Genomic DNA, 26,243 nt, shown 5'->3' with positions numbered 1-26,243 from the left:
GTTTCGTCTTTCTACTTTGCACTTTCTTGTGGCTTTTCCTAAACAGGTGAGTTGGTGTGAGAGGCAGACTCCCTGTCCTTGTAATAACCGGACCCAACAAAGTACTATGCATCTTATGCTATTTTGCACACTTTAAAAAGATATTAGGGTACATTTTCTTAAGCCCCTTTTAAAGGAAATTCGCCCATGTTCTTATCAAGAAGGTTTTAACTATTTACGCTCTTTGTCTAATATTGTAATTTGTAGTGCTGTGCTCAACTTCATAAGAATGGCATTGTCAATTAGGAAAAGGTATGAATTGTTACCAGAGAATTAACTTGATGGAATGTTGCACTTTATCAAAAATTCAGTTTTTAAAATTGAGAATTTTTATATGAACTCACCCCAACTTTTTTATAGAAGATCTTAAAAATGTTTTATTAAATTGTTTTATGAATGTATGGACCACTTTTAGGATTCAAGTGAATCGAATAAAGTTATTTGAACTGAACTGATGGCAGATGCATTGTGTGACAAGGGAGGGTCAGTTATGTTCACCACTTGTCCTACCCCAAAAGTTTGCTCAACCTTGACACTTCAACATCAGATGGAAAAATCAACACTTTCACAAAAAAATAAGGCATTTAGAACTAAGGACATTATTTACTATTCTATTTAGTAGTCAAACACTCTGGAATCGTAAACATCAGACAGTTTGAAGTACAAAATGACCGTTTGCTATCTACTAAATCCAGTTTGTGGTTTGATCGATCCTTTCTGAATCAAAATGGGTTTACCAACTTGTTTTGAATCATAATCCCACCTAATTGTGACTAGCAATGGGATGTACCAATGATTTGTGACCACAATTATGTTTGCGCACCATTGAAAAGTTACCAGCTCATTAAAAACGGTGGCAACACATTCGGAAAAGGCATCTTTTAGGTTAAGAATTGTGTTTAGCAGCCTCTGTGGCAGCAGTCAGTGGCCCATGGTACAACTGTGATGGGGCAGGGTTTTCGCGAAATGAAACCTGCTTGATTGAACTCCCATAGTGTGAAATCATTAATCGTGTGGTGTGCAAACTGCATGCGAAAAGGGTTAACATAAGGGCTAATGAAACTGCGGAAACGCAAACTGAAATGCTGGAGAAGGCCGCAAATGCTTTGACTAATGGAGAATAAAAGGACTAATGCTGCTTTATTGTTCTATACTAATATGTGTTGGAAATATCATTAATGTGGGATGCACATGGGTAAATGCAACACACAGGGTGGGTGCGCTATGGTATAGCATTATAAGTGATTAATAATGAATGTGTTTGTTTTTCGTAGAAGTCTGGTTTTATGCTCTGCAGAAAAGGCCAGAGAGTAATTTTAGAAAATAAATGGGAATTTAATCTAAGCGAGAAATGGAAGGTGGAAAATGTGGTAGCAGCTTGATGGTTTTAATAAATTATTTTGGCAAATTAATGGTTGGAATTAATGATTTTGGTTACTAATATATTGTGCTAGTGTATTATGTAGTCTGGAAGTAACGGGTACGGAGCTGCCTAAGATCCTGGGATGTTTTAGCCTCAGGGGCAGAGGAAGAGTGTGGAAAGTACACACTAGAGAAGTGTTTTGTCTGCTGGTGTGATATTAAGCAACAAGAGAGGTTGTTCATATTGCATAGGGACCTATTCTGAAGTTAGTAATAGTGGGAGATTATTGGGAAACTTTAGAAAGCGTACCTGAAGAAGTACCAAGAGTTCTTTCGCTCGATTGAGAGTGGAGTAACGCTGGTCGATATTTCGCTGGATGTAAAAGAATTTCTAAGAGGGTTTGAACTATCTCTCTTTTAGTGGGACAGACAAAGCAGCAGTGTTTTGTGTTGTTTCTAATAATTTTTATTTACAAAGGAGTTTATAAATTCATTGCCGTAATATTTTGTGAAGGGAGGGTCAGTATTTGGAGTTATACTGACATCAAAGAGAGCCGCGCTGGCATTGGTCAGTTAGTGGTAGCGTCATCAGAGAGTATTTTGCTGTTATTGGTTGGTTGGTGTGAGTTGCGCTGGTATTGGATAGTGTGAACAGAATTACGGAAGGATTTCCTTGTTATTTCAGAGTTTTAGAGTAATGAGAGAGAGTTAAAATGAAATTTTTAAAAATGATGAGGACTTTGTTTAGAAAGGATGAGCCTATACCTATTAGAGAGGGGGTTCCTATACCACCTGCTGGTTTGCCTGCTTCTTTTATGACACTAGAGCATGGATCCCATACGTGTACTTGGTTGGACAATTGGGTGAAGTATACAGAAGGATAAGGTAATTTGGCTTTTCCAGAAAATGGTACTTTTAATCTGAGGGTGTTAGAGAACTTGAGGAATCAGATCAATCCATTGAGACCAAATCCTAGACGTATGCAGTATGAGGCGCTTGAGGAATGGGAACATGAGGTGTATAGAAGAGAGAGATATAGGTTTGCGACAAGACATAGAAATACAGTGAGTTAGTATTCAGTGGTGAAATGGGATGCTCAAATGAAAAGATGGAGGAGAGATGTAATCTCGGATGGATTATACCCAGTGATTGTTGCTGAGGATCAGGCTGGAGGGAAATGCAAAGAGAAAAAGAATAATGTAGAGAGTACAGAACAATATCCAAATGAGATTGATGATGAGTTATTGGATGAGATGTTATTAAATAGACCTTCACCATATCATGAAGATCAGTAAGCAATTACTCCAAATGTTCCATTAATTGAAATAGAAGTTCCACAAACTTCACAAGTTCATCGAGCTTCACAGGCTCCACAGACTTCACAGGAGAGAGATGTAGGTGCAATTAATAAGGATAAAGATGAATTGACACAGAGAATTAACCAAATGAGTTTAAATGCAGAGTCGTTGTCTGTTCCAGTGACAATTGGTCCCATAGTTCCATTGTATAGTGAGGGCTAGAATATGACCCCTACAGATGAATGGACAAGCCACATGGCGCAATACTTTTATAATAAAATTAAAACTATCCAGGACGCATTTGGGTCTGTGCTTCAAGCCTGAGACGGCATTTCAGTTTCACCCCCTCCCGCCTACTCCAATGTAGATGAGACTCTCTTGGAGTTCCCCCTATTCCCCTGACTACGTCCCTCAAAATAATGCAAGCACTGAAATCTGGCTCCCCTGTGAATCCTTGTCCGGACAAAGTGCTGGCCTCTATCGTGGAAGTGATCAATCCAGCAGCTAACTTAGGCCTGAATCTTTCTGTATCTGAGGGTTTGATGCCTGATTGTTGGAAACACGGATGAATCTTAACACTTCTCAAAAAGCCTTCTGCAGATCCCTCTATAGCCAGCAACTACAGGCCAATAACGTTGCTGCCATACTTCTCCAAGGCATTGGAGAAGTATGTGAACATTGTGTTCACTGATTTTATAAAGACAACCCATGTACTGCACACCAGTCAATCTGGGTTCAGAGCTACTTTTAGTACGGAGACAGCGTTATTGGAAGTCTCAGACACCATTAAAACCACTCGCGACGGCGGTGGAAAAGCAGTACTGATACTGCTGGACATCTCGGCGGCTTTTGATACCGTGCCCCACGATCTCCTACACAGACTCCAGGACTGTGACATCGGGGGCATGGTCTTCAAATGGTTTGCCTCCTTTATGGAAAGCTGCCAGCAAACCATATGGTCCCCCCATCACCACCCCTATCCCTCCCATGAGGATTGGAATTCCACAAGGTTCGGTTCTGAGCCCAACTTTGTTCAATTTATATATAGCTCCCTTGGCACTCCAGGCAGAGCAGTATGGGGCAAAAATTATATCCTACGCAGATGACACGCAGTTGCTGTTTACCTACGAGAAAAACGTTGTGTTGAGAGGAGATGAAATTAACAACTGCCTGTCTGAGGTGTTCTCCTGGTTATACAACTCTGATAAGTCCGAAATCATCTGTTTTGGCCATAGTCTAGGTGTGGAATGGTGTAAATGGTGGCCTCAGGACATGTCCCTCCCTGTTTGTCCAGTTAATACCGTAAAAAATCTTGGGGTAAAAATGGATGCGGACATGTCCATGAAGTCGCAAGTTCAATCTGTGGCCGCCACTTGTTTCAGACTACTGAAAATGATGAGGAATTTTCTCCCTCTACTCTCAGTCGCACATAGGAAATCAGAGGTCCAAGCCTTGATAACATCTAGGCTTGACTACGCTAACGTTTTGTATTTAGGCCTCTCTGACTACCTATTAGACTGCTTGCAGGTGGTACAAAACGCGGCAGCAAGGGCCGTCCTGTTGGTTGACCTTAGGACTCATATGACGCCTCTTTTGAGGTCCTTGCACTGGCTTCTGGTGTGAAAAAGGGTGCATTTCAAGGCTCTGGTACTGGTCTTCAAAGCCTTTTACAATATCGGAGCCCCGTACATTAGGAGCAGAATCCAGCCCTATGTTCCAATCAGAACCTTGCGATCCTCAACTCAGAGGATGTTGATCGTGGCAAAGTTTGCCCGTTCGCGTATGGGCAGACGCTTGTTCCAGGTGACCGCTGCTAGGCTTTGGAATAGCCTGCTGCCTCTCCTGAGACAGGAACATTTTCTCCTTAGTTTTAGGGGAAAGCTAAAAGCCTGGCTGTTTCAACAATAGTCGAGGCACCCATTGCCGCTTCCAACAGTTTTGGCAAACAGGGTTAAGTCAGCGCCGGGACACTCTCAGGCGTAACCACATGCTTTACAAATACCCAGTAACATAAAATAATAGTAACAATATTTCATGAGTACATGCATTAACAGTGTCAATGAAAAATGTTAGGAGTAATAATGATGTTGAAGCAAATGAGATGGGAACTTTGATTGATATCGCAGAGAGACAAATGGAAACTCCAAAGAGAAGTGTGCAAGTAAACCCAAGAAGATTGATGCAAAATGTGAGAGAAGTCACTCCCGCTTCAGAGGGATCATTAGGACTGTCAACAGAAGAATTAGAGCAATGGATCAGAGGGATAGTACATTTAAACCTATTGAGAAGAAATGATTCTAGGTACGATTAGTCCAGAGAGATTGAGTAAATACCAGGAAGAAGAGTTGTTATTCTTGTGTAAGAATATTACGATGAGAGCAAAGAGCTTGCATGAGAAATTTGCTGAAGCTGCACAGGCATATGGAGTGGACATTGAAAAATCAAAAGCTTTGCAAAAAACATATAGATTGGATTTTAGTGACAAGGATGTAGAGAGTTTGAATGCATCTGGTAAACAACTACAGATAAAAGAGTTGATTAATACCTTGAAAAGATCGGGTGGTTTGGAACGTTGGAAAGGCAGATGAGCTAAAAAGAAAGAAGAAATGCTTGTGAATAAGGGTGCAACTGCATCTCCTTGGCTTTCAATGAGGGAGACAGAGGCAGTGACTGCTGAAATGTGCAAAAGTAGGTCGCACACTGCTCGTCACACCAGCAAGTTGCCCCAAAGGACTGTGGGAAATGTAGTGGCGACGGCGGGTACGCCTATGCCACGATATGTAAATAGAACAGTATGTGTTGCGTTAGCCATCCCTGGACACGTGTTTCGAGGTAGTTGCCTCTCGTCAGCAGGGAGCAGGTCAGTGTAAGGGGGTGCCGTGTGGACTGCCAAAATGTAATTAAAAGCAGGTCAAGTACCTCTCCTGGCGCGCAGGTGCAGATCCAAGGCTCGTCAGCCCGTTGGCTCAAGGGAGCCGTCTTAAATTGTGCAAAAGTAGGTCGCACACTGCTCGTCACACCAGCAAGTTGCCCCAAAGGACTGTGGGAAATGTAGTGGCGACGGCGGGTACGCCTATGCCACGATATGTAAATAGAACAGTATGTGTTGCGTTAGCCATCCCTGGACACGTGTTTCGAGGTAGTTGCCTCTCGTCAGCAGGGAGCAGGTCAGTGTAAGGGGGTGCCGTGTGGACTGCCAACTTGTGTTCAAATTATTACGGCTCCCGTGAGCTATCGGGCTGACGAGCCCTGGTTCTGCACCTGCGCGCCATGAGAGGTATTTGACCTGTTTTAATTACATTTTGGCAGTCCACTCGGCACCCCTTTACATTGTCCTGCTCCCTGCTGACGAGAGGCAACTACCTCGAAACACGTGTCCAGGGATGGCTAAATGCAACACATACTTTTTTCTTTTTACACATCGTGGCATAGGCGTACCCGCCGTCGCCACTACATTCACCACAGTCCTTTGGGGCAACTTGCTGGTGTGACGAGCAGTGTGCGACCAACTTGTGTTCAAATTATTACGGCTCCCGTGAGCTCTCGGGCTGACGAGCCCTGGTTCTGCACCTGCGCGCCATGAGAGGTATTTGACCTGTTTTAATTACATTTTGGCAGTCCACTCGGCACCCCTTTACATTGTCCTGCTCCCTGCTGACGAGAGGCAACTACCTCGAAACACGTGTCCAGGGATGGCTAAATGCAACACATACTTTTTTCTTTTTACACATCGTGGCATAGGCGTACCCGCCGTCGCCACTACATTCACCACAGTCCTTTGGGGCAACTTGCTGGTGTGACGAGCAGTGTGCGACCAACTTGTGTTCAAATTATTACGGCTCCCGTGAGCTATCGGGCTGACGAGCCCTGGTTCTGCACCTGCGCGCCATGAGAGGTATTTGACCTGTTTTAATTACATTTTGGCAGTCCACTCGGCACCCCTTTACATTGTCCTGCTCCCTGCTGACGAGAGGCAACTACCTCGAAACACGTGTCCAGGGATGCCTAAATGCAACACATACTTTTTTCTTTTTACACATCGTGGCATAGGCGTACCCGCCGTCGCCACTACATTCACCACAGTCCTTTGGGGCAACTTGCTGGTGTGACGAGCAGTGTGCGACCAACTTGTGTTCAAGTGACTGCTGAAATGATATATCCAATGAGAGAAGTTCCAGGTGGTGAATATGTCCACATTCCTTGGTCAAGGCAGGATATATTATCTTTTACGAATGAGTTTCCTAGATTAAGAGAAAAATCTGTTGAATGGTATAAACAAGTAGAGAGGTTTGTAAAAGTTTCAAAAGTTTTGTTGAAAGATTTAGATGGTTTGTTTGACATTGTTGTTCCGGCTGATTTGTGGACTGAATGTAAAATTGCAGTAGATTGGCCGAAAGAAGAATATCCTAGAGATGTTAAAACTGGAACCCCGTCAGAAGAGGTGATGAAGAAATATAATCAAGTAATTACCTACTTGAAGATTTCCGCAAAAGAGACAGATTGGGTTAAGAGTGATAGAACAACTCAGGAGTCAAAGGAATCAGTACATGCCCTTTATGGGAGACTTTTACAAGGGTTTAAGCAGTATAGTGGTTTTGAGAGCATAACTGATAAAAATATGGGACACTTTGTATATAGGTTTGTGTTTGGATTGAAGCCAGCGATTAGCAACATGGTTAAACAGCACTTGATTTGCTGGCAAAACAAAACAGTGGGCAAAATACTGCGGTATGCAAAATATTGTAGTGATGATATTGAGTCAAAACATAAGAAATTGAAAGAGAAAATGATGTGGGCACAAGTGAAAGCAGCATAGAAGAATGAGAATTTTGTTGATTATTCTCAAACAGGTTTTCAAGTGAAAGGGCAGAATAAGAATTTTTTAAATGGTCAGATTCCTAATGTGAATGGTGTTGTGAAATTTCCTTGTTATGCGTGTGGAAAATTGGAAAAGTGTAGGACCTTATTAGGAAATAATGGAATGAATCCAAATTTTAATCCACAGATGCAAAAGGAGGTGGTTGTGAATCAACAGCAGCTGCAGCAGCAACAGGTAGTTTCACCACAGGTACAACAGGTACAGCAGGTACAAATACCACAAGCTCCTATTCCTAATAATGTGAATGCTAAGGTACAGAGACACACTGCGAATGCTGGATTCCATACGGGTGAACAAGTTGGTAAGAATCAAAATGTATAAATGGTTTCACAATACTGGTCACAGTGTCCTGAGAGGTATTCAGCTGCATCTCAATGACGGTGCCTGAGGGGGGAGGAGGAGTGTGTGCTTGGCGCATCTCTTGAGGTAGATCAGTGTGGTCCTTTTGTGGATGGGAAAGTAGAAGGTAATGTTACTACATTCCTTGTGGACACTGGTGCTACCCTTTCTACTGTGAGAACAGCAGAAATTCCAAACCTACCCCTCTCAGAAGATACTATCCAAGTTGTGGGTGTCTCGAATCAGCTTATCAAAACTCCAGTGACAAAACCAATGAAGGTGCACATTGGAGAGTTTAGAGATTTGCATCGGTTTGTGATGTGTGACACAAGACCAGTAAACCTTTTGGGTAGAGACTTGTTATGTAAAATGAATTGCACCATCTACTGTACACCGGGTGGCATTACATTTCAACACCAGATAAGAATATTGTGTTCAAAGTGATGATGGCAAGGCAAGGGACAGAAGTGAATGATTGGTATCCTTTATTTACAGCGAAGGATTTGCCTGTTGAGTTGAGAGAAACAGTGATGACTGATGTGTGGGATTTTTCAGGGAAAGACATTGGATTGAGGAAAGAAGTTGATCCTATCCAGATTTCAGTCAAACAGGGAGCAGAATTTCCCAAAAAGCCACAGTACAAAATGAGCCCAGAGACTATTGCAGGAGTTACGCCTGTAATTGAGCAAATGATTGAACAAGGTATCTTGAGAGAGATATTAGGAGTCCTTGTAATTCACCTATTATGGGGATTAAGAAATTGAGCGGTAACTACAGGATAGTTCAGAACCTGAGAAAGGTGAATAAGATTGTGGTACCTTGTTGTCCAATAGTGCCAAGCCCAGCAGTGATTCTTTATGAAATTCCCTGTGATGCAGAGTGGTTCACAGTAACTGATTTGTGCCAAGCATTTTTCTCGATACCTTTGCATCCGGATAGTCAAAATCTTTTTGCGTTCCGCTTCGGAGACTGTGTTTTGGCATGGTGCCGAGTTCCTCAAGGGTATACAGAGGGTATACAGAGAGTCCTTCAATTTTTTATCAGATATTGAAAAAGTGTCTGGAGTCATTGGTAATGCCAGGAGACTCAGTGTTGGTGCAGTACATAGATGATTTACATGTTGCATCAAAGACACGAGAACCATGTGTGACAGATACAATTGCTCTACTGAACCATTTGGCAGTAGGTGGGTATAAAGTGTCACCGGCTAAATTTCAGTTTGGTCAAAAAGAGGTTCAATATTTGGGACACAAAATTGAAAGAGGAGTCAGGAATGTATCACAAGATCGAATTGCTGAGATGGGTCCTCCCAGAACACAAAAAGAAGTTTGAATGTTTCTGGGTATGGTTGAATACTGCAGACAGTGGATCAGTGGTTTCTCACTGACAGCCTGGGGTGGTGCGTGACTTTGGGAAGTTTGTGGATGCAACGTGGTTTTCTGACCTCTTCAGGATCACAAATTAGAAACAGCAAAGATGTAAAGGATTTGCTGGTTGCACTACAGCTGCCCAAAGAAATTGCAGTGGTCAAATGTCCGCCACATAAATCTGGAAATTACTATGTGACAAGTGGGAAACGTTATGCTGACCAGGTGGCATGATTCTGTGCACAAAATTCAGTTTCAATTAAAAGAACAGAACAACAAAATACAAATTGTCACTTAATGTTCTCTTCTGTTGAAACATGGGAGGAAGTTAGACAATCGTAGGAAGAGGCCAGTGAGGAAGAAAAAGAAATTTGGATAAAATCAGGATGTACTCGGAGAGTAGAGGATGAAGTGTGGGTGTGTACTGATGGGAGACCCATAATGCCAGGTAGCTTATTATCTCAGATGGCAAGGATGTATCATGGCTTAACACATGTAGGAAGAGATGCCATGAGTAGGCTTTTTAAACAGTCTTGTTATAACCAAGAGTCTTTGCCAGAGATGCATAGTATGTCAGCAGCAGAATCCATGGAGAAAGACTGTTGTTAGTTGGGGACGAATTGGAAAAGCAGCAGGGCCATTTACACGATTACAGGCAGACTTCATTGAGCTTCCTCCTTGTAATTGACAGAAATATGTGTTGGTTGTGGCTTGTCTGTTTTCTCGTTGGGTAGAAGCATAGCCAACAAGAAGAACTGATAGTTTAACAGTTGCTAAATTGCTTTTGAGAGAGATAATACCAAGGTTCCGATTTCCAGTCTCTTTAGAAACGGACAGAGAGAATCATTTTAACAATGAGATAATTTGGATGATTTGTGCAGTATTACAGATTGAGCAAAAGCTGCATTGTGCCTATCGACCAGAAGCCTCAGGTGTGGTTGAACAAATTAATGGCACTATAAAATCGAGACTCTCAAAAGTCTGTGCATCCACAGCACTAAAATGGCCAGATGCTTTACCCCTTGGTTTTGATGAGTCTAAGAAGCATTCCTGATAAAAAGACTGGATTGTCCCCACACAAAGTGATTATGGAGAGAGCAGTGAGACAGCCGATAGTACCAGAAAATCAACTGATGAATATTAATGATGATCTGGTGCTCGATTATTGCAAAGAATTGGCCGATACGGAGCGTTCTGTGTCTCATCAGGTTGGAGAAGTTGCAACCACAACACAGCAAGAACAAGCACATGATCTAAGTCCAGGAGAGTGGATTCTGGTGAAGAAGCATGTGGGAAAGTCGTATTTGGAGCCACGTTGGCATGGACCATATCAAGTGATACTGGTGACAACGACAGCAGTAAAGTGTGGTGGCTTGCCGAATTGGATGCACGTGAGCCACACAAGAGTCCCAAGTCCTCTTGAAAGACTAGAAGAGGAAGAACGGTAACAGGCAGATGGTCACGAAGAGCCTAAAATTGAGCCTGAGTTCGAACCTGAGCTTGAACTTGATCAAAGTCGAATAAAGTTGGCACCAGCTACTGGGTCTCGTGAGACTGCTGTTGAAGTAAATGAAGGAAAAGTTTTGAGTGAAAAAAGAAATCAAAAGCATGTACAACAGAGAAAAAAAATGGATAAAGGAGTTGTGAACTTGGCTCTGAAACTGAAAGTGTGGAAGTTAAGAAAGCCAGAAAAGGAGATGTGTGGCCAAAGGGAGTGAAAAGACTAAAAAACACTCTGGCCAAACAGAGCAAAGTGATTTGGATGAAGATACAGTTCGGAGAACAAAAAGATCAAGTATTCCGAACAAGAAATACACAGCACCTGAATGGGCATATGTGGTGTCCGAAGAAGCTGAGCACAAAGAGCAGTGCAGAGAGAACACTGGTGCAGAATTGAGTCACGCAAACAGCTACAAGCCACCCTAAATGAACTGTGTAAAAATTGGGGTGCAGAAAATCGAAAATTCACTCGGAGGAGCGCAAAAAATTAAAGCTGGGATTGAGTCGAGGCTGTGAAGTTATAAAAAAAAAAGAGGGGTGAAGCAAGAAGGCTTAAAAGTGTTTGGATACACAAGTTTTTAGTTTTTTTTGTTGTTTTAGTCAAATATAAGATTTTTATAGAAATGGCTGAGGCAAATACTGTAGAGAGACTGGATATCAAAACCGAAGTTTTAAACATAGATGTATTAATGCTTGCTTTATTAGTGTTTTATTACTAATGTTGGTTTAGTTAACTTTAATTGTTGTTGTGCCTTACTTTATGTTTCCAAATGGAAATAATAATACTAATATTGTTATGAGTGTGAAAATAGATGTCAATAATAATCTTAAAGAAGATTCACAAACTAATATGAAAAGGATGATAGTGTCTATCACCAGGATAATTCTATTAATGACTTTTCATTAAATGTTTTTACAAAATTACTGTACGAGTACATTGACACGATGGATACAAGAGATTGTTATGTGTGCATGCAACTACCATCGTCTGTCTCTGAGGGAGTGACTTACCATCACTTACCTCTAACATATGGAGTGTGGGGCGTGGCCAAGATGGCAGTCTAGGTGGACGTTTGGCTTCCCCTCTCCCGCGGGCACCTCGCAGAAAGCACGGTGTGCGGCCGTTTCCAGCTGGCCGACACCTCAGCAAATAGCCCGGAGAGTGCCCGCCGGGACAGCGACGGCGGGGGTACGGTGGCCGACCGGCGGGATACAGCTGAGCCCGCGCCGCGGAGCCGAGCACGGCCCGACGCATGCGGGGCCTGCCGAGAAGGGGGACGGACGGCTCTTGAGGATACCTGGGCAGAGACAGCGGAGGGCGGACTGTGGCCCCGCGGTTCCCGAGTATCAGCGGCCCTGAAGTGAGCGCGATCGGCGCCTAATCCCCAGGTGAAGTCGGAGGACGGGACTGGTGATGAGGAGACTCGGCGGAGCAGCACGGCCTACCCAGGTGCAGCCAACACGACGACCCAGGCAGTGGAGGAGAGAGGGCCGGCGGCCTCGGAGGTGCGGCGGACCCTGGATCAGAAAGGAGCCCCGGGGACACTGCCAGGGAGCGGCCGCCAGGCAGGCAAGTGACCACGCTGCTGGCGCCGCCGGTGGGGGCCCGGGGCAGAAGAGTGGCGGTCTTCTAGGAGAGACGGGCGGCCTACCTCCGGGCGCAGTGAACAGTGGGACGCCCGGGGGGCCTTGAGAGCCAGCGGTGCACACGTCGGATCAAGCGCGGGCGGAAGCCCCACAGCTGAGCGGCAGCTAGCCCCAGGGGGGGAAGGACACAATTGAAGGAACTCTCGTTCGAGCGCCGGCGGGCCTGTAGAGGCGGTACGGGCTAGGCCCGGCAGACTGACGGAGCCGGAGACCCCGAGGGTGAAGGGCCCTCCGGATCGCTCCCCCTGGGTGTGAGGTACCCGCCGCGTGGGGACAGAGTGGAGGCCTGGGGCGCAACGCAACCGGGGTGGAGCAAGGCCCTTGTCGGTGCTGGAGACGAGCCTGGAGGGGTGCGTGGTGAGTGTGGAACCTTCGGCTGGGAGCACCCCGGAGAGTTCCTGGAGGAGACACAGGCGGGGACGGGCTTGAGGAAGAGAGCCAGGGCGCGGGCCGGCGAGATGTTCTGACCCCGCTCCGGACGCCGGCGGCTGGGCGCCCTGGGGCTGCAGCGGGAGGAACAGGACTGCGTGGCCCTTCGAGCGAGTGCGGCACTACCCGATGACGCAGGGGCTGAGAGGAGGATTGAGGACGTCGTAGACCCGGGGCACTCGCGGAGGGCACGTCCCGGACCGGTGGGGCTTGCCGGCCTTGGCCGGGCGTTGGAGGCGGCGGAGCCGGGAGAGAGAGGCACGAGACCGGCGCTGGTTGGGGGTCGGGAGATACGGAGGCCCCCGGATGGGAGAAGGGTGGATTCGAAGCCCGTTATGGTCCCCCCGAAGGGCCGCCGTGACAAGACCCTGAAGGAGCTATTCGCGAAGCCTCAGGCAGGGCCCACGACAGGCGCTATGGTGTCGAGCGTAGCGAGCACCCCGCCCGGACAGTTGGAGGGGTCGGAACCCATCACCAAGTCGTTTTTGGAATCCATGTTCACCGGTCTGCGGACAGATATCCAGAACCTCCAAAAGGAATTCACTGCGGAGCTTAAGGAGGTGCGCAGAGATGTGGACAGTATTGGGGAATGGGTTGCTGCGCTAGAAGATAAAGGGGACAGCCGCGAATCGGAGCTGGCGGCACTTCAACAAGAAATCCTCCGGATTCACGACCAACAGGTGGACCTACAGTCGCATGTGGAAGACCTCGAAAACGGGTCCCGGCGCCATAATATACGGATCTGAGGGGTGCATACTTCGGAGGACTCGAAGGATCTCTTTACCTTCACGAGGGAACTCTTCAATCACATTTTGGAGCGCCCACTGGAGACAGAGCTGCGCATTGACCGAGCGCATAGAGTGGGCCCCCCGCGGCCCGCGGCAACCGGCCCATCAGATATCCTGGTGTGTGTTCAGGATTACCGCACCAAAGAAGATATACTGCGTAATGCCCGCCGGCAGCATCCCGTGAGGTTTCGGGATCACGCACCAGTCCTATATCAAGACTTGTCGGCGCTTACGCTTCATAAACGTAGGCTGTTCAAGCCCATCACAACACACCTCCAACAACGCAACATCCGATATAGCTGGGGGCACCCGTTCCGATTGGTGTTCCGCATGGACAATACATTATATCAGCTGAAGTCCTTGTCGGAAGCGGCCCAGCTGTTGGGGGTGACCTTACCACAGGAGGACAGTGGGGCGGAAGAAGATCCGACGGCGGCCACGAAGGCGGGACCCGGCTGGCGTCGACAGGGCCGTCGTAAACGTACAAAGAAGCCCCCAGCGGCGGAGATCCTCAGAGGGCAACAGGATGCATTAGAGACTGTCTCCGGCGGCTTGCGCAGCCCCTCGTCTGGGGAGGCTGTGTAATGTCTGTGGCGGGCAACTTTGCTGGGTCCTTGAAAGGGTTGTCGGCGGGAGAGGGGCCTCTTCGTGGTGTTACTGTTCCTTGCGCCCTTCCAACACCATCCACTGGAAAGTGGAGGACACTGGTTCTGGACTTTTGTTGTTATGATGTTGGAATGTTTGGGGGGAGGGGGGTGGGGGGGGTTGCGAGGGGGATGGGGGTTCCGTGTCTGTCAGGGAGTAGAGCACAGCGGGCAGCCAGCGGGAGGGGCGGGGGGAGCGTCAATTGGTGGGTGGTTTCCGGGCACGAGCAGCATCCTCTGCAGGGCACAGCTTGAAAATCTAGGTGAGACCACATGGCGCCTCCTACACTTAAGGTACTAACACTCAATGTTCGGGCCTCAACAGCCCTGTTAAGCGCAAGGCAGTGCTATCGTGCCTTGAGAATTCACAGGCTGACATCTGCCTCCTTCAGGAGACCCATCTGCTCGCTCAGGACAGTCACCGGCTCCGATCCCGCAAGTTTCCGGTCCAACTCTTTTCCTCTAGTCCTACTAAAACAGCGGGAGTCGCGATCCTAGTGGCCCAGCGGTTTCGAGGGGAGGTCCTGCAGAAGGAAGCCGAAGTCAGAGGACGGCTTTTGATTTACAGGTTTGCCCTGGGGGCCTTGACCTTCACCATAGGCTCCCTTTATGCTCCCAACGAGGGGCAAGAGCGATTTTTGCAATCCGCACTCACGGAGATAACGGCGACGAGCGATAGGCTCATTCTTTTGGGGGGCGATTTAAATCTAGTTTTTGACAACGTGCGCGATAGGTCTTGCCAACGTACACATCAAACGGGGGCGATTTCCGCGACTGGGCTTGCTAGATTGCGGGAGCTGGGGCTCGAGGATATGTGGCGTAGCTTTCACCCGCAGGACCGGGAGTATTCCTATTACTCGCACGCGCATAAGACGTACGCACGGCTGGACTATCTTCTAGCGTCGTCCGCGGTTCGAGAAATGGCAGTGGCCGTCGAAATGGGGGCGATCTCCCTTTCAGACCATCCCCCGGTGCATGTCGCATTGTCACTGCCGCCGATGGTACAGCCGGATAGGGTATGGCGTCTTCGGGACTCACTGCTGCACCGGGAAGAGGTGCTGCGGCAGATCACCGGGACGATCAAGGATTTTTTCACGCATAATGGTAACACTGACACGACCCTTGCGACACAGTGGGCGGCATTGAAAGCGGTTCTCAGGGGGGAATTTATTGCCATAGCGGCTGCTGACAATGCTGAGCGGCGGAGAAAGCGGGAGGATCTCACACGACAAACCAAGGAGCTGGAACAAATGCATCAGAGGACAGGTGCCCCCAGGACGTGGCGGCAACTGCGGGCCATTCGGCAGCAGTTGACGGCTCTCGATCAGGATAGAGCGGAATACGCTGCCCTCCGTTTAAAACATGCTTATTATACCGGGGGTGATAGGTGCGGCCGCTTACTCGCACACAAACTTCGGGAGGTCCGGAGGCGTCAGGGGGTGCGTGAGATCTGCAGGGAGGATGGCACGAGAGTAACAGATGATAGGGACATAGCCGACTCGTTCCGTGCTTATTATGCAGCCCTGTACGACGGGTCGGGGTCGGTGGCAGACGATGGGGCGGCCTTTCTGGACTCAGTCGAGCTCCCCGCTCTGACTGGGGCCCAGGCAGACCGACTAGACAGAGACATACGCCCTGAGGAGGTGATTGCTGCTATCTCCCGGTTGAAGCTGGCGAAGGCCCCAGGGCCTGATGGCTTCACCGCCATTTTCTATAAGAAATTCTGTACTCTCCGGGCGCCCATGCTTACCCGGCTCTTCAATTCCTTCTCGTTTATGGGAGCGATTCCCCCGGACCTCTTGCGGGCTCACATAGCGGTGATCCCCAAGCCGGGGAAGGACCGGACTCGTTGTGGAGCATACCGCCCCATCTCCCTGTTGAATGTTGATCTTAAACTCTACTCGGGGATACTGGCTAGTCGATTAGCACCCTGCATGCCAAACCTCATCGACCCGGATCAGGCGGGGTTCATTCCGGAACGGCAAGCCCCGGACAACACGAAACGTGTCATGCACCTGGTCGAGAAAGCCTCTCGCACGTCGGGAGAATATATGTTCCTGGCGATCGACGCCGAAAAAGCGTTTGATCGAGTCCACTTGCCCTACCTAGAGCAGGTGTTGTTGCGGATAGGGTTGGGGGAGAGATTCCGCACCCACATCTTCAAATGCTATAAGTTCCCGTCAGCCATGGTCCGGGTTAACGGCCACACGTCCGCTAGTTTCCCCATCACGCGGGGCACGAGGCAAGGGTGCCCGCTGTCGCCGCTGCTCTTCGCGGCCTATATGGAACCCTTGGCCCAGAAGATCAGGCAAAATCCGGGAATATCCGGGATTAAGTTCGGGGGATACACCCATACCATCAGCCTATACGCGGATGACGTGCTGCTCTCTCTATCAAACCCTAGGGAGGCGCTGCCGGCGTGTATGGCAGATCTAGACGCCTTTGCACAGGTGGCGGGGTTCAAGGTTAATGCGGACAAATCAATGGCGCTGGATCTCCCACGGACTCGATCCCCTACCTGGGGATTCAGCTGGCCTCCACGCTCTCCCGGATAGTGAACCTCAATTATGCTGCTCTGTGTCAGAAGATTCGCAGAGAGCTTGGGCAGTGGAAATACTACCCCCTCTCGTGGTTGGGCAAGATTGCGGCGGTCAAAATGACCATCCTTCCGCAGATCCTTTATCTTTTCCGTACCATACCCCTGTACCCGGCGGCTGGCTGGATCCAGTAGACACAGTCGGAACTAGCCCAATTCATTTGGAGTGGACGGAAACCCCGCATGAAGAGACGATTGTCCACCCTGACCCCCGAGAGCGGGGGACTTGGGATCCCGGATCTCCAACTGTATTTTCAAGCCACGCAACTACGCTACCTGGTGGAGTGGAGTCGTTGGGAGTCAGAAAAACATTGGTTGTTTCAGGATCAGGCGGTAGCTGCTAGACCTTTGCAGGAAATCCCCTTCCTGCGGAGACAACACAGGCCCACCAACCTCTATGCCTCGCATATTACTCGCGTCCCTCTGGAGATCTGGGATCGCACTAATGTGACTCATGAGCTCACCTCCTTCCCTTCCCCGCTTACCCCTCTGTTGGACAATCCGGATTTTTCCCCTGGTATGGTTTCGACGGCCTTTCATAGATGGAAGCCGGCAGGGTGCCGCTGCTTATATCATATGTATGACGCTGAGGGGGTACGTCCGTTCCAGCAATTCAGGCAGGACTATGGCTTGCCGGAGGGGGAACGCATTCGCTATCTCCAGGTTCGACACTGGGCGCTGGATGGGAGGGTTCGACCGGGGGCGGACAGGCGTCTCTCTCCGTACGAGCGGTGGTTACTAACGCGTACCTCCGACAAGCAATTGATTACTGACCTTTATAGAACACTCCAACGCCGCTACACACATACATACAATGCAGGACGAGTACGTTGGGAGAGGGAGCTAGGTAGATCTTTGTCTCACGAGGAGTGGGAGGGTATATACTACAGGGCCCAGCATTCCGCGTACCATATGGGACTCACAGATATCCTTACAAAAGTGGCGACCTATTGGTATTACACTCCAGAACGTTTACACGCAATGGATAAGAAGAGGGAGGCGTATTGTTGGAGGGGCTGTGGGCAGATAGGCACCCTGACTCATTTACTCTGGGATTGCGAGGGAGTTCGGGCGTACTGGACCCAGGTGCTTGATGAAATCGATAAACATCTCGACACTGCGATCCAGCGATTTCCGGCATATGTACTGCTAGGTCTCCCCAACCCTCTGACATACCCACTTAAGTCACGCAGAGGTAGGCTAATGGCCATTGCGCTGGGTTCAGCGACGCAGAACATACTTACTCATTGGCGCTCCCACACCTCACCGACTTTCACGGGCTGGTTATATCGCTTGTGGCATGTCCTGGGCATGGAGAAACTCACATTGACGCTGTCCGGGGAGGGATCCAAGTACGGAGAATTGTGGAGGCCCTTCCTATCCCTGTTGGCCGCCGAGTTTAGGGAAGTTACATGTCCCCGCCACCTCCGCTTACTGAGGCTATCTGAGACAAAGAAGGAAGAATGACGTCAGGGCACTGCCGGAATTCTGAGAGATTAGGTTTGACAGACGCGGAACTGAGGGAGGGGAGGGGGGGAATGGGTGGGGGGGGAGTCTTATTGTTTTACTTGTGTTTCACGGCACCCTTCTGGAGAGCCCTATGGCACCCCCATGTTGGTTGTGCGCCTGCCGCAGTGTACACTACAGAATTGAGAGACTTAAGCATCAACCTGAGACTGCAAAGGGTGCTATTCTTTTCTTTGATTGCGGTTTTTGCTACTGGGTGTTTTGAAATGCCAATAAAAAGATTTAAACATAACATATGGAGTGTCTTGTAGGGTCTTAACCAGTCTATTTTATGAGAAGGGTAGTCTATAATACTACTACTCAAACATGGATTTAGTGTTTTCTGAAATTCCAATTAGAAGGAATATGAATAGAGTGTATAGTGCTAGAAATGCAGAATTTATGGGTGAGTTTTTCCATTCGACCAAAACAATTGACATAGTATATGTGCTATAAGTGATTAATAATGAATGTGTTTTTCGTAGAAGTCTGGTTTTCTGCTCTACAGATAAGGCCCGAGAGTCATTTTAGAAAATAAATGCGAGTTTAATCTGAGCGAGACAGGGAAGGTGGAAAACTGTTCGTACTTCACGGGTCCTGTGAGCCTGCCAAAGTTTACGTGGAGAAACAAAATAATGTTCGGAAGCGGAACACTTCCTTAGAGAGCGGCGCAATTAAACAATTGAGGCACAAAAGTTGTTACATGACCGAGATGGAGGAAGTGTGCAGTATGACAGCAACTCGAATTTGTATTTCCTGGGCTGAAAATTCATAAAATGAGTAAAAGAGGACAATGGACAGTCTTACAGAAGTTTCATGACGAGAGTGGTGTGACAGTACACCCCCTTCCTTAACCAATTGAATGAAGAGAAATTGTGTGGCATGATACAACGTGGGTTGGTCTTGTTGGGTTTTAGAGTATAATATTAGGTACCTGGTGGGAGGGGTTAGGTGGTTGCGTGTTTTCCTTCTTTGCGAGAGGAGAGAGCTGCATTTCTGTTTCCTATTTGTGCTGGCTGTTCCTGTTTTCTAAACCTGACTTAGTCTTTGCTCTTCAAGTCTTCTTGAGGGGTCTTGCTGCTCTCATGGCCAGGGAGTACTTTTCATAATTCCTTTGTGGGTTAGTATAATATCTGAATTTGCATAATCATTTTGCAAATGTCTTTTATCTCTAATCTTTTGTCTCTATGCCTATCCACTCACTCATTGCATTGATGTTGAGATGTACTTCTCATTTTCATTTATTGTTTCTTGTATGGTAATCGATGATTTAAGCTGTATTGTATTTTGTTGAGCAATCACAATATTTAGATAAAGCATTATAAATATACAAGTGAGTTTGTCATTATTAGAGTTATTGAATTTGGTTTTTAAAGAGTTTTGCTAGATCAAGGTATTAGTCTGCCAACCTCGATTACATAAATAAAGATCGCATCACCACAAAGTATATGCGAGGATGATATACTAATTGGAAATTGGTAAGTTTGGTACTTCACTCACCCAGCGTGAAGGGGCTTGTTGGGTAATGAATTGGGCCCAGGTAATGGAAATTTGTTAGTCCCGGATCGCTGGATCTACTGCCTGCTACCGCACAAAGTATTCTCAAAAGAAAAACATTTTTTTAAAGCAGAACCTGTTCCTTTAAGAAACATGCTTGGCTTCAGGAAAAAAAATCCCATTTGGAAAGACAAAAGCAGAGATGGTGGTCTGATGTTCTATACAAATAACCATATTTGTTCTTGTAATCAATCACATAGGACACAAATAGAGACCTAGCTAATTAATATTCATTAGGCAGGTCATTCGTCAACCCCTGCGACTGAAGATTTTGTGACACAACCTATATGTGCAGAGGTCCAATTGCAAAATCAGAGACAAGTAGCAAACAGTCTTTTTGCAATTTGTGATCATTATTTGCCACATGTCTCTTTGTATATGGGGCCCAAAATGTATTTTACTTAGCACATGAGGGGGATGTAGTGTTTGGTGATATGTACATAATATGATGTGAAACCTTTCATCCTCATACCATTCTGTCGGTATTCGACCATTCTGTCATACAATTGTTTAAGCCCATGCCATCGACTTGCCTCAGCGCCTGTCAGTGCAATGCTGTGGCCAGCCATGAAGGAACCGATACTAACAGTGAACTCATATTGCAGTTGCAGGGTAAACCCAATAGCTCAGTGAAAAACAGCTGCAATGCCTGTTTCTTGTCATCTATCTGGCACCAAAAGTGGTACCATTAGAATGCTGTTCCTATGGCTATCTAGGTGATGTGGTAGAAATGTACAGCAGGAGGCAATATCCTGGCTTTAAAAGGTTGCATAGATTCTAGTCATGTCACATTCTAAATTATTGGTCTTACACTGCTGTGGTTAAGCTAATTTAATATTAACAAGTACTGTGTTCCTTTATGATTCTGGCCAGGTTTTTTTTATGTATATAAATCCAATAGGTTAAATTAAATACAGTAACCCTCATATCAGACATACATGCACACATCAATAACATCCCACATATCCCATATATTCAAACCTGTCACCTAGATACACCAAATATTCAACCATGCCCATCAGACATAACATCTCACATACATCAACAGAGATCAAATTTGCTTCATACCTATCAGATTGGACTATACGAATAAAAGACTAAGATCATCGTAAAGATATGCAAAAAACTAATATAGGTAAACCAACAATCCCCTTGTATGCCAAAATATACACACATAGCTTATCTGAATATAAAGCGGCCACTCACCCAAAGATCGACAAGAGAGCACGTTATCACAGCCCTACTCTGTCTCCAATGTGTGATGAACATCTGTGAATCACATGCACCCATAGAAAGCTTACAGTGCTATGCGGCCATACAATGTTGATTATGCATTTGTACAGTTGCAGATATAGGAGAGGATCAATACAGTGATAAAAAATCAGGTTTTAATTAAGAAGTGCCATTGAAAAAATTGAGCAGCACCAGAGGCATGAGTCGGTAGCAGTATGGACATAAGGTTACCAGGCTAAGTGAATAACTGAACCACAACCATGGAAATAATTTAACACTACTTAATGCATAATTGAACTGCACCACAGGCCTAATTTAATAGTATTCATAAAGACATAAAAATAGCAATCGACGTATGTTAAACTGACACATTTATATGCCTAGACAACAGTAACACAGCACTAATTGAGCAGAAGTAACAGAAGCACAACTGAGAAAGCCCACTCCAAAACTGAGAAGCACCAGCAGCTTCACTGAGCAGGTGCATGCATGATTTAAGGAACTACTTCATAAGTGAGCATCTGCATGCAGTCCTAATTATGAAGGTCCATAAGCATAATCAAGAAGTTTCACACTGGTTTGAGAAGTACCACGGGCACTATTCTAGAATCCATTCATAAATATTCATGAAGAGTTCCTGGTTTGGCATATTATCTGTGTGTTGCAATGGGTATTGAGATGAGTAAGACAGGAGTAGAGGTCTTTGACATAGTGATGTTTTGTTTTTCAGGCCACAATCAATAATTTAGGCTCTTAAACCCAGTGGTTCATATATTTCCCTCTAAGGGTTATCTTACGTGGCCTTACAAGAAAGCGTGCATAGTTTGTCATGTTAAATGTTTTCATTTATATTCATTGCTTATCTGTGGGTGTCATGGCCGGACTGGGAACAGAAGCCAGCCCTGGCAGCTCTGCTCGACCAGCCCCTGGGAGGATCCCGGGGGCTACAGAGAACCTCCAGCCCTCCTTTAGACCGCTACCAGTTTTGCTACAGGGGGGTCGATATTGCAGTGCTGCTGCAAAACCGGCCCTCAGTAACAAAAATGGCCCCCATGGGCCAAAAAACTAGACCCCACCCTTCCACCCCACCGGGGAAATGTCCAATGCCCGCTACGGCCAGTCTGGCCCTTGTGGGTGTTTGGTAGGGGGTGTTTCCCTTGAACACTTTATTTTGATTTGATAAACATTTAAATAAAGAGGTATAAATGGGGACAGCCACAGGTGTAATCAAGAAGCATAACTAGTAAAGTTGAGAAGTATCTCTGACATAAGTGACAACCACCAGAAGCATAACTGACAAGCACAAAAGCATACTTCAGGAGCACACTTGCATAATTGAGTAGGTTACTGACTTAACTGAGCAGTCCAATGGCAGCACTGAGCACAACACTGAACAGAAATAAGCTAACCTAGGATGTGATACGATTGAGCAGCATCCAAATATATGTTGAATGCACCTTCAGCTATAACAGCAGCACCCTGGTTTATTGTGTAAGCAGGTCTGATGGTATTTTATTTTCTTACATAGGAGTTCTGATGTTGTTTAATGACATGATATTTAAAATCGGTTTTGCATATCATAGCACATGGCTTATTGTGGCAAATACTTAACTGGGGCACAGTGTATCAGGCACTATAATTGCTGGGGCAGAAATAAGTCATCAGTCATTTTAATATTTTTATTAGACACTGATGTTTATGATAAGCACACAATGTATTTCCGGCTGTAGTGGAGTATTGTTCTTGGGTACTAGTCTCATTTATAAACCAAATTGTAAACTACACTGACGCCATCATAAATGTCCATACATATTTCCTCTTAATGAAATTCTGAGATTTTTGAGTATATATGTGATGTCAGTTCACAAAATTCCACTAGATTGTATTATTCAATGAGTAGACAAGTCCAGCTCTGGTTATCAGTCCCCACTGGACACGGTCATTAGATTGAAAAAGCTAAAGCTTACAATCAGTGTGTTGTGTTCAATGTTATTTGTTTCATTTCCTTATTTTGCCACAAGGTTATTAACTAATAGTTATGTTCAAAACATCAATTTTGGAGAAGATATTTACATTCATGAAAAGATATATTTGAGCTACATTTGGTCAAACCTAATTAATGGTATATAGGTTTGAGGATCCTCTTTTTCTCACTCTAGTCACCATGGTATAGTCATTAGAGTGCCAGTGTTCTGGAGGTGATATTCCATGGTGTAGTCAGTGTTTTACAGTTGATATTCCATAGTGCAGTCACTAGGATGTCAGTGGTCTACAGGTGAGATTCTAGCAGACAACCCCCACGGAAGTACCTCTTCATTGAGAGTTGAGTCTTTGATATTTTAGGACATTTAAAGTCATGAGATATTTACTATTTATTTTCATTGTAGTAAAATCACTTGGTAATGTTATATTGTTTACATTTTAGTTTTTTCTATATTTGTAATTTGGCTGAGGTTATTTCTGGGGTGGAGTTAGAGTGAATGAAAATGGAAGGATTAAGAGAGTCTTTTTTCTTTCTTTTATCAACAGTGGCTGGTTCCATTAGGTAGATGACTAGCTCTAGATGTATGTAATTGAAATAAATGTGTGACACATAAGAAGGGGTCTGCTATGTCTTCTTCAGTGGCATTACTGGAGAGTCATCTGAATTTGCCATGAAACAACATTTAATACTTTACACAAACAAACATGAATAATAGGCATTTCTTGAAAAAACTACTCACCCTCTTATCTCCACTTTAGCAGCAGCACTGATGTTAACTTGCAAGCTCACAAAATTACTGTTTGGGTTATCCTTATTGGAGCTGTAAAAAGTTGAAATACATTACATCAGCACAGGGTACAAGTATAGTAAAGAACATATTGCAAAAGTTACAACTTGTCGAAATATGAAATAAATGAACAGAATAAAATGGAAAATACTGTTTCATTTACACAAGAAAAAACATGCATGAACACTGGTGGAACAAATGATTAGCCTCGGAAATTCTGTGAATCAAATACACTAGTGATTCTAGACCTTGGTCTTCTGTCAACCCCCATTTAATCCTTAATGAAGCTCGGTGACCCCACTGAATACATTTTGGAATACAGGGAGCTACATAAAGTCATTACTGGAAGCTAAGGCATTTTCAATTATATAAACTGCAAAACGATAGACAAAAATACAGAAAGAAGCATTCATCAAACAAATACACAAATTATTACACATTGTATTTAATTTAAAACACAAAAAAAATCACCGTTTTAATTTCAATGGAAAAGTTGGAGCTTTTTTAAATTCAATTTAGGTCACACATTCTCCATACTAAAATCTGTTTGATGGTCTTGCACTGCTCCCATGAATCAATCTGAGGATACTAACTTAATCTTTAGCCTCCAATTTCAAAATCCTTCACATTTATGGACCAGTTTAAAATGTTGCTTCTTTATTTATATAAACTTTATTAATCTGGTAATATTATTTAATTTGCTAAGCAGTCGCAGACACCCTGAGTATACTTCGCAGACCACCCGGGATTCCCAGACCACAGGTTAAGAACCTATGCTTTTGCAAAGAAATAAACATCTGTTCCCAGCTGAAACTGTGTGATTCCACTCTAGTTTTGTGCATGTGGCAACAGTTGCTAATTCCACATTGACATGTAGCATTAATGTACAATCATATATTTTACGTGGAAGATCAAGATCATTCTCTCCATCACATATTCCTCACAGACTATTTGTATGGAATGAAGTTTCAATGATGTCAATACTACCTGAGCAACAAAGCTATAGAAATGATATGGATAGCAGAGGAAATTGCAGTAAGCCTCCAGATGCCCTGTTCCCACATCGCATTTGATTTTCCTGCCTGTCAGAGTACCACAAAATATATTCCACCTCTTTCCACAGTTTCACCAGCTATAGCAATCTTGGCTCTATTGTTAGAGTCAAAAAACGTTTCTTCATACTGGTAATAAGTAATCATCATCTTTAAGGACATATCAAATTACCAAAATATTCATATTTCAACTCTTGTTTAGCTTTAGTTACTGTTAGGATTTTCTCTCTGTTTCCTAGCTCTGTCATATGAAAACATCATCTACTATGGGCTTTTTTTTGTGTGCCTTGATTCGATGATGTTTCTCAATATAAATGTGGTCTTGTTCATAGTTTAATTTGAGTATTGCTGCTCCTTTGCCCCCTCCCCCCGCCCCACCCCCCCCCTCGGACAGCTAGACCTGGATATGATTCTGCCTAACTGTGTTCAACAGAATTTCCATCCTGTGGGCCATTATCTTGTATTAATCTTACATTGTTATTTCCATATTGTCAATTCTGGGGATAACATGAATTTGTAGACTCTCCTATTAGATTTGCCAAACTTTGTCACAAAATCGACTTTTTCATTCTGGCAATGTCCACCTTCACTTTCTTTTCCATTACCTTCTTTTTAGACAAGGCCATTTTGTTAATACTCTGCACTGTGCACTTAGTGCTTTATTCAACAGTTTGACCCACATCTATCATCATCTTCTCTTACCTTAATTATGGCTGACAAAATGGCCATCTTATTGAATTTACACTTGCCTGACTTTGACTTGGCCACTCCCTTCCTTTCTGTTGTGATACATTTTGTATTTCTACTAACAGTTCACTACCACTATGTGAGACTATGTTTTTTGCACCCTTCAAGTCAGTCCCTTCAGGTTACTCCCACTGGACACATTCACCCTTCATCCACCACCTTTGGGTTTCTTAACATGACCCGATTCCCATTTCGCCTCATCCTCCAAAGAGTTGCATTATCTGCTTGTCTCTCTCTGGCAGCCTAACCAAGCCCTGGCTCCTGACAGCTGCACCCACACAGCATTCACCTATTTATGGTCCTCTCATCATGGTAAAAGAGAGTTATGCCACCTATGTCCAGCTTTCCTTATCTTATTATCAACCTCTGCAACCATCTTCCAGCTCCAATGAGACAATGGTTGTCTGGCTATGTGGTGCTGCCATTTTCTCGCCTCCTCGATTTCCACAGGAAAGATATCTTCATTCCCAGTGACACGTTTGATAGGAA

At 45.3% G+C, this 26,243-nt stretch overlaps 1 protein-coding gene across 1 annotated transcript in view; it reads right to left on the bottom strand.

Moving 5' to 3' along the window:
- The window catches only part of ITGA8 (integrin subunit alpha 8), a 652,632-nt gene that overhangs the window by 160,514 nt on the left and 465,875 nt on the right, over window positions 1-26,243 (bottom strand). Inside the window, exon 23 of the mRNA XM_085631247.1 lies at window positions 23,908-23,988. Within this exon, the coding sequence (XP_085487373.1) occupies window positions 23,908-23,988 (81 nt within the window). The remainder of the gene's footprint in view (window positions 1-23,907; window positions 23,989-26,243) is intronic.

This window comes from Triturus cristatus, chromosome 10, assembly GCF_964204655.1.
Source record: "Triturus cristatus chromosome 10, aTriCri1.1, whole genome shotgun sequence".
In the NCBI taxonomy this organism is placed as follows: domain Eukaryota; kingdom Metazoa; phylum Chordata; class Amphibia; order Caudata; family Salamandridae; genus Triturus; species Triturus cristatus.
Note: the sequence above shows the minus strand (reverse complement) of the source record. Positions and strands in the feature narration are given on the sequence as shown.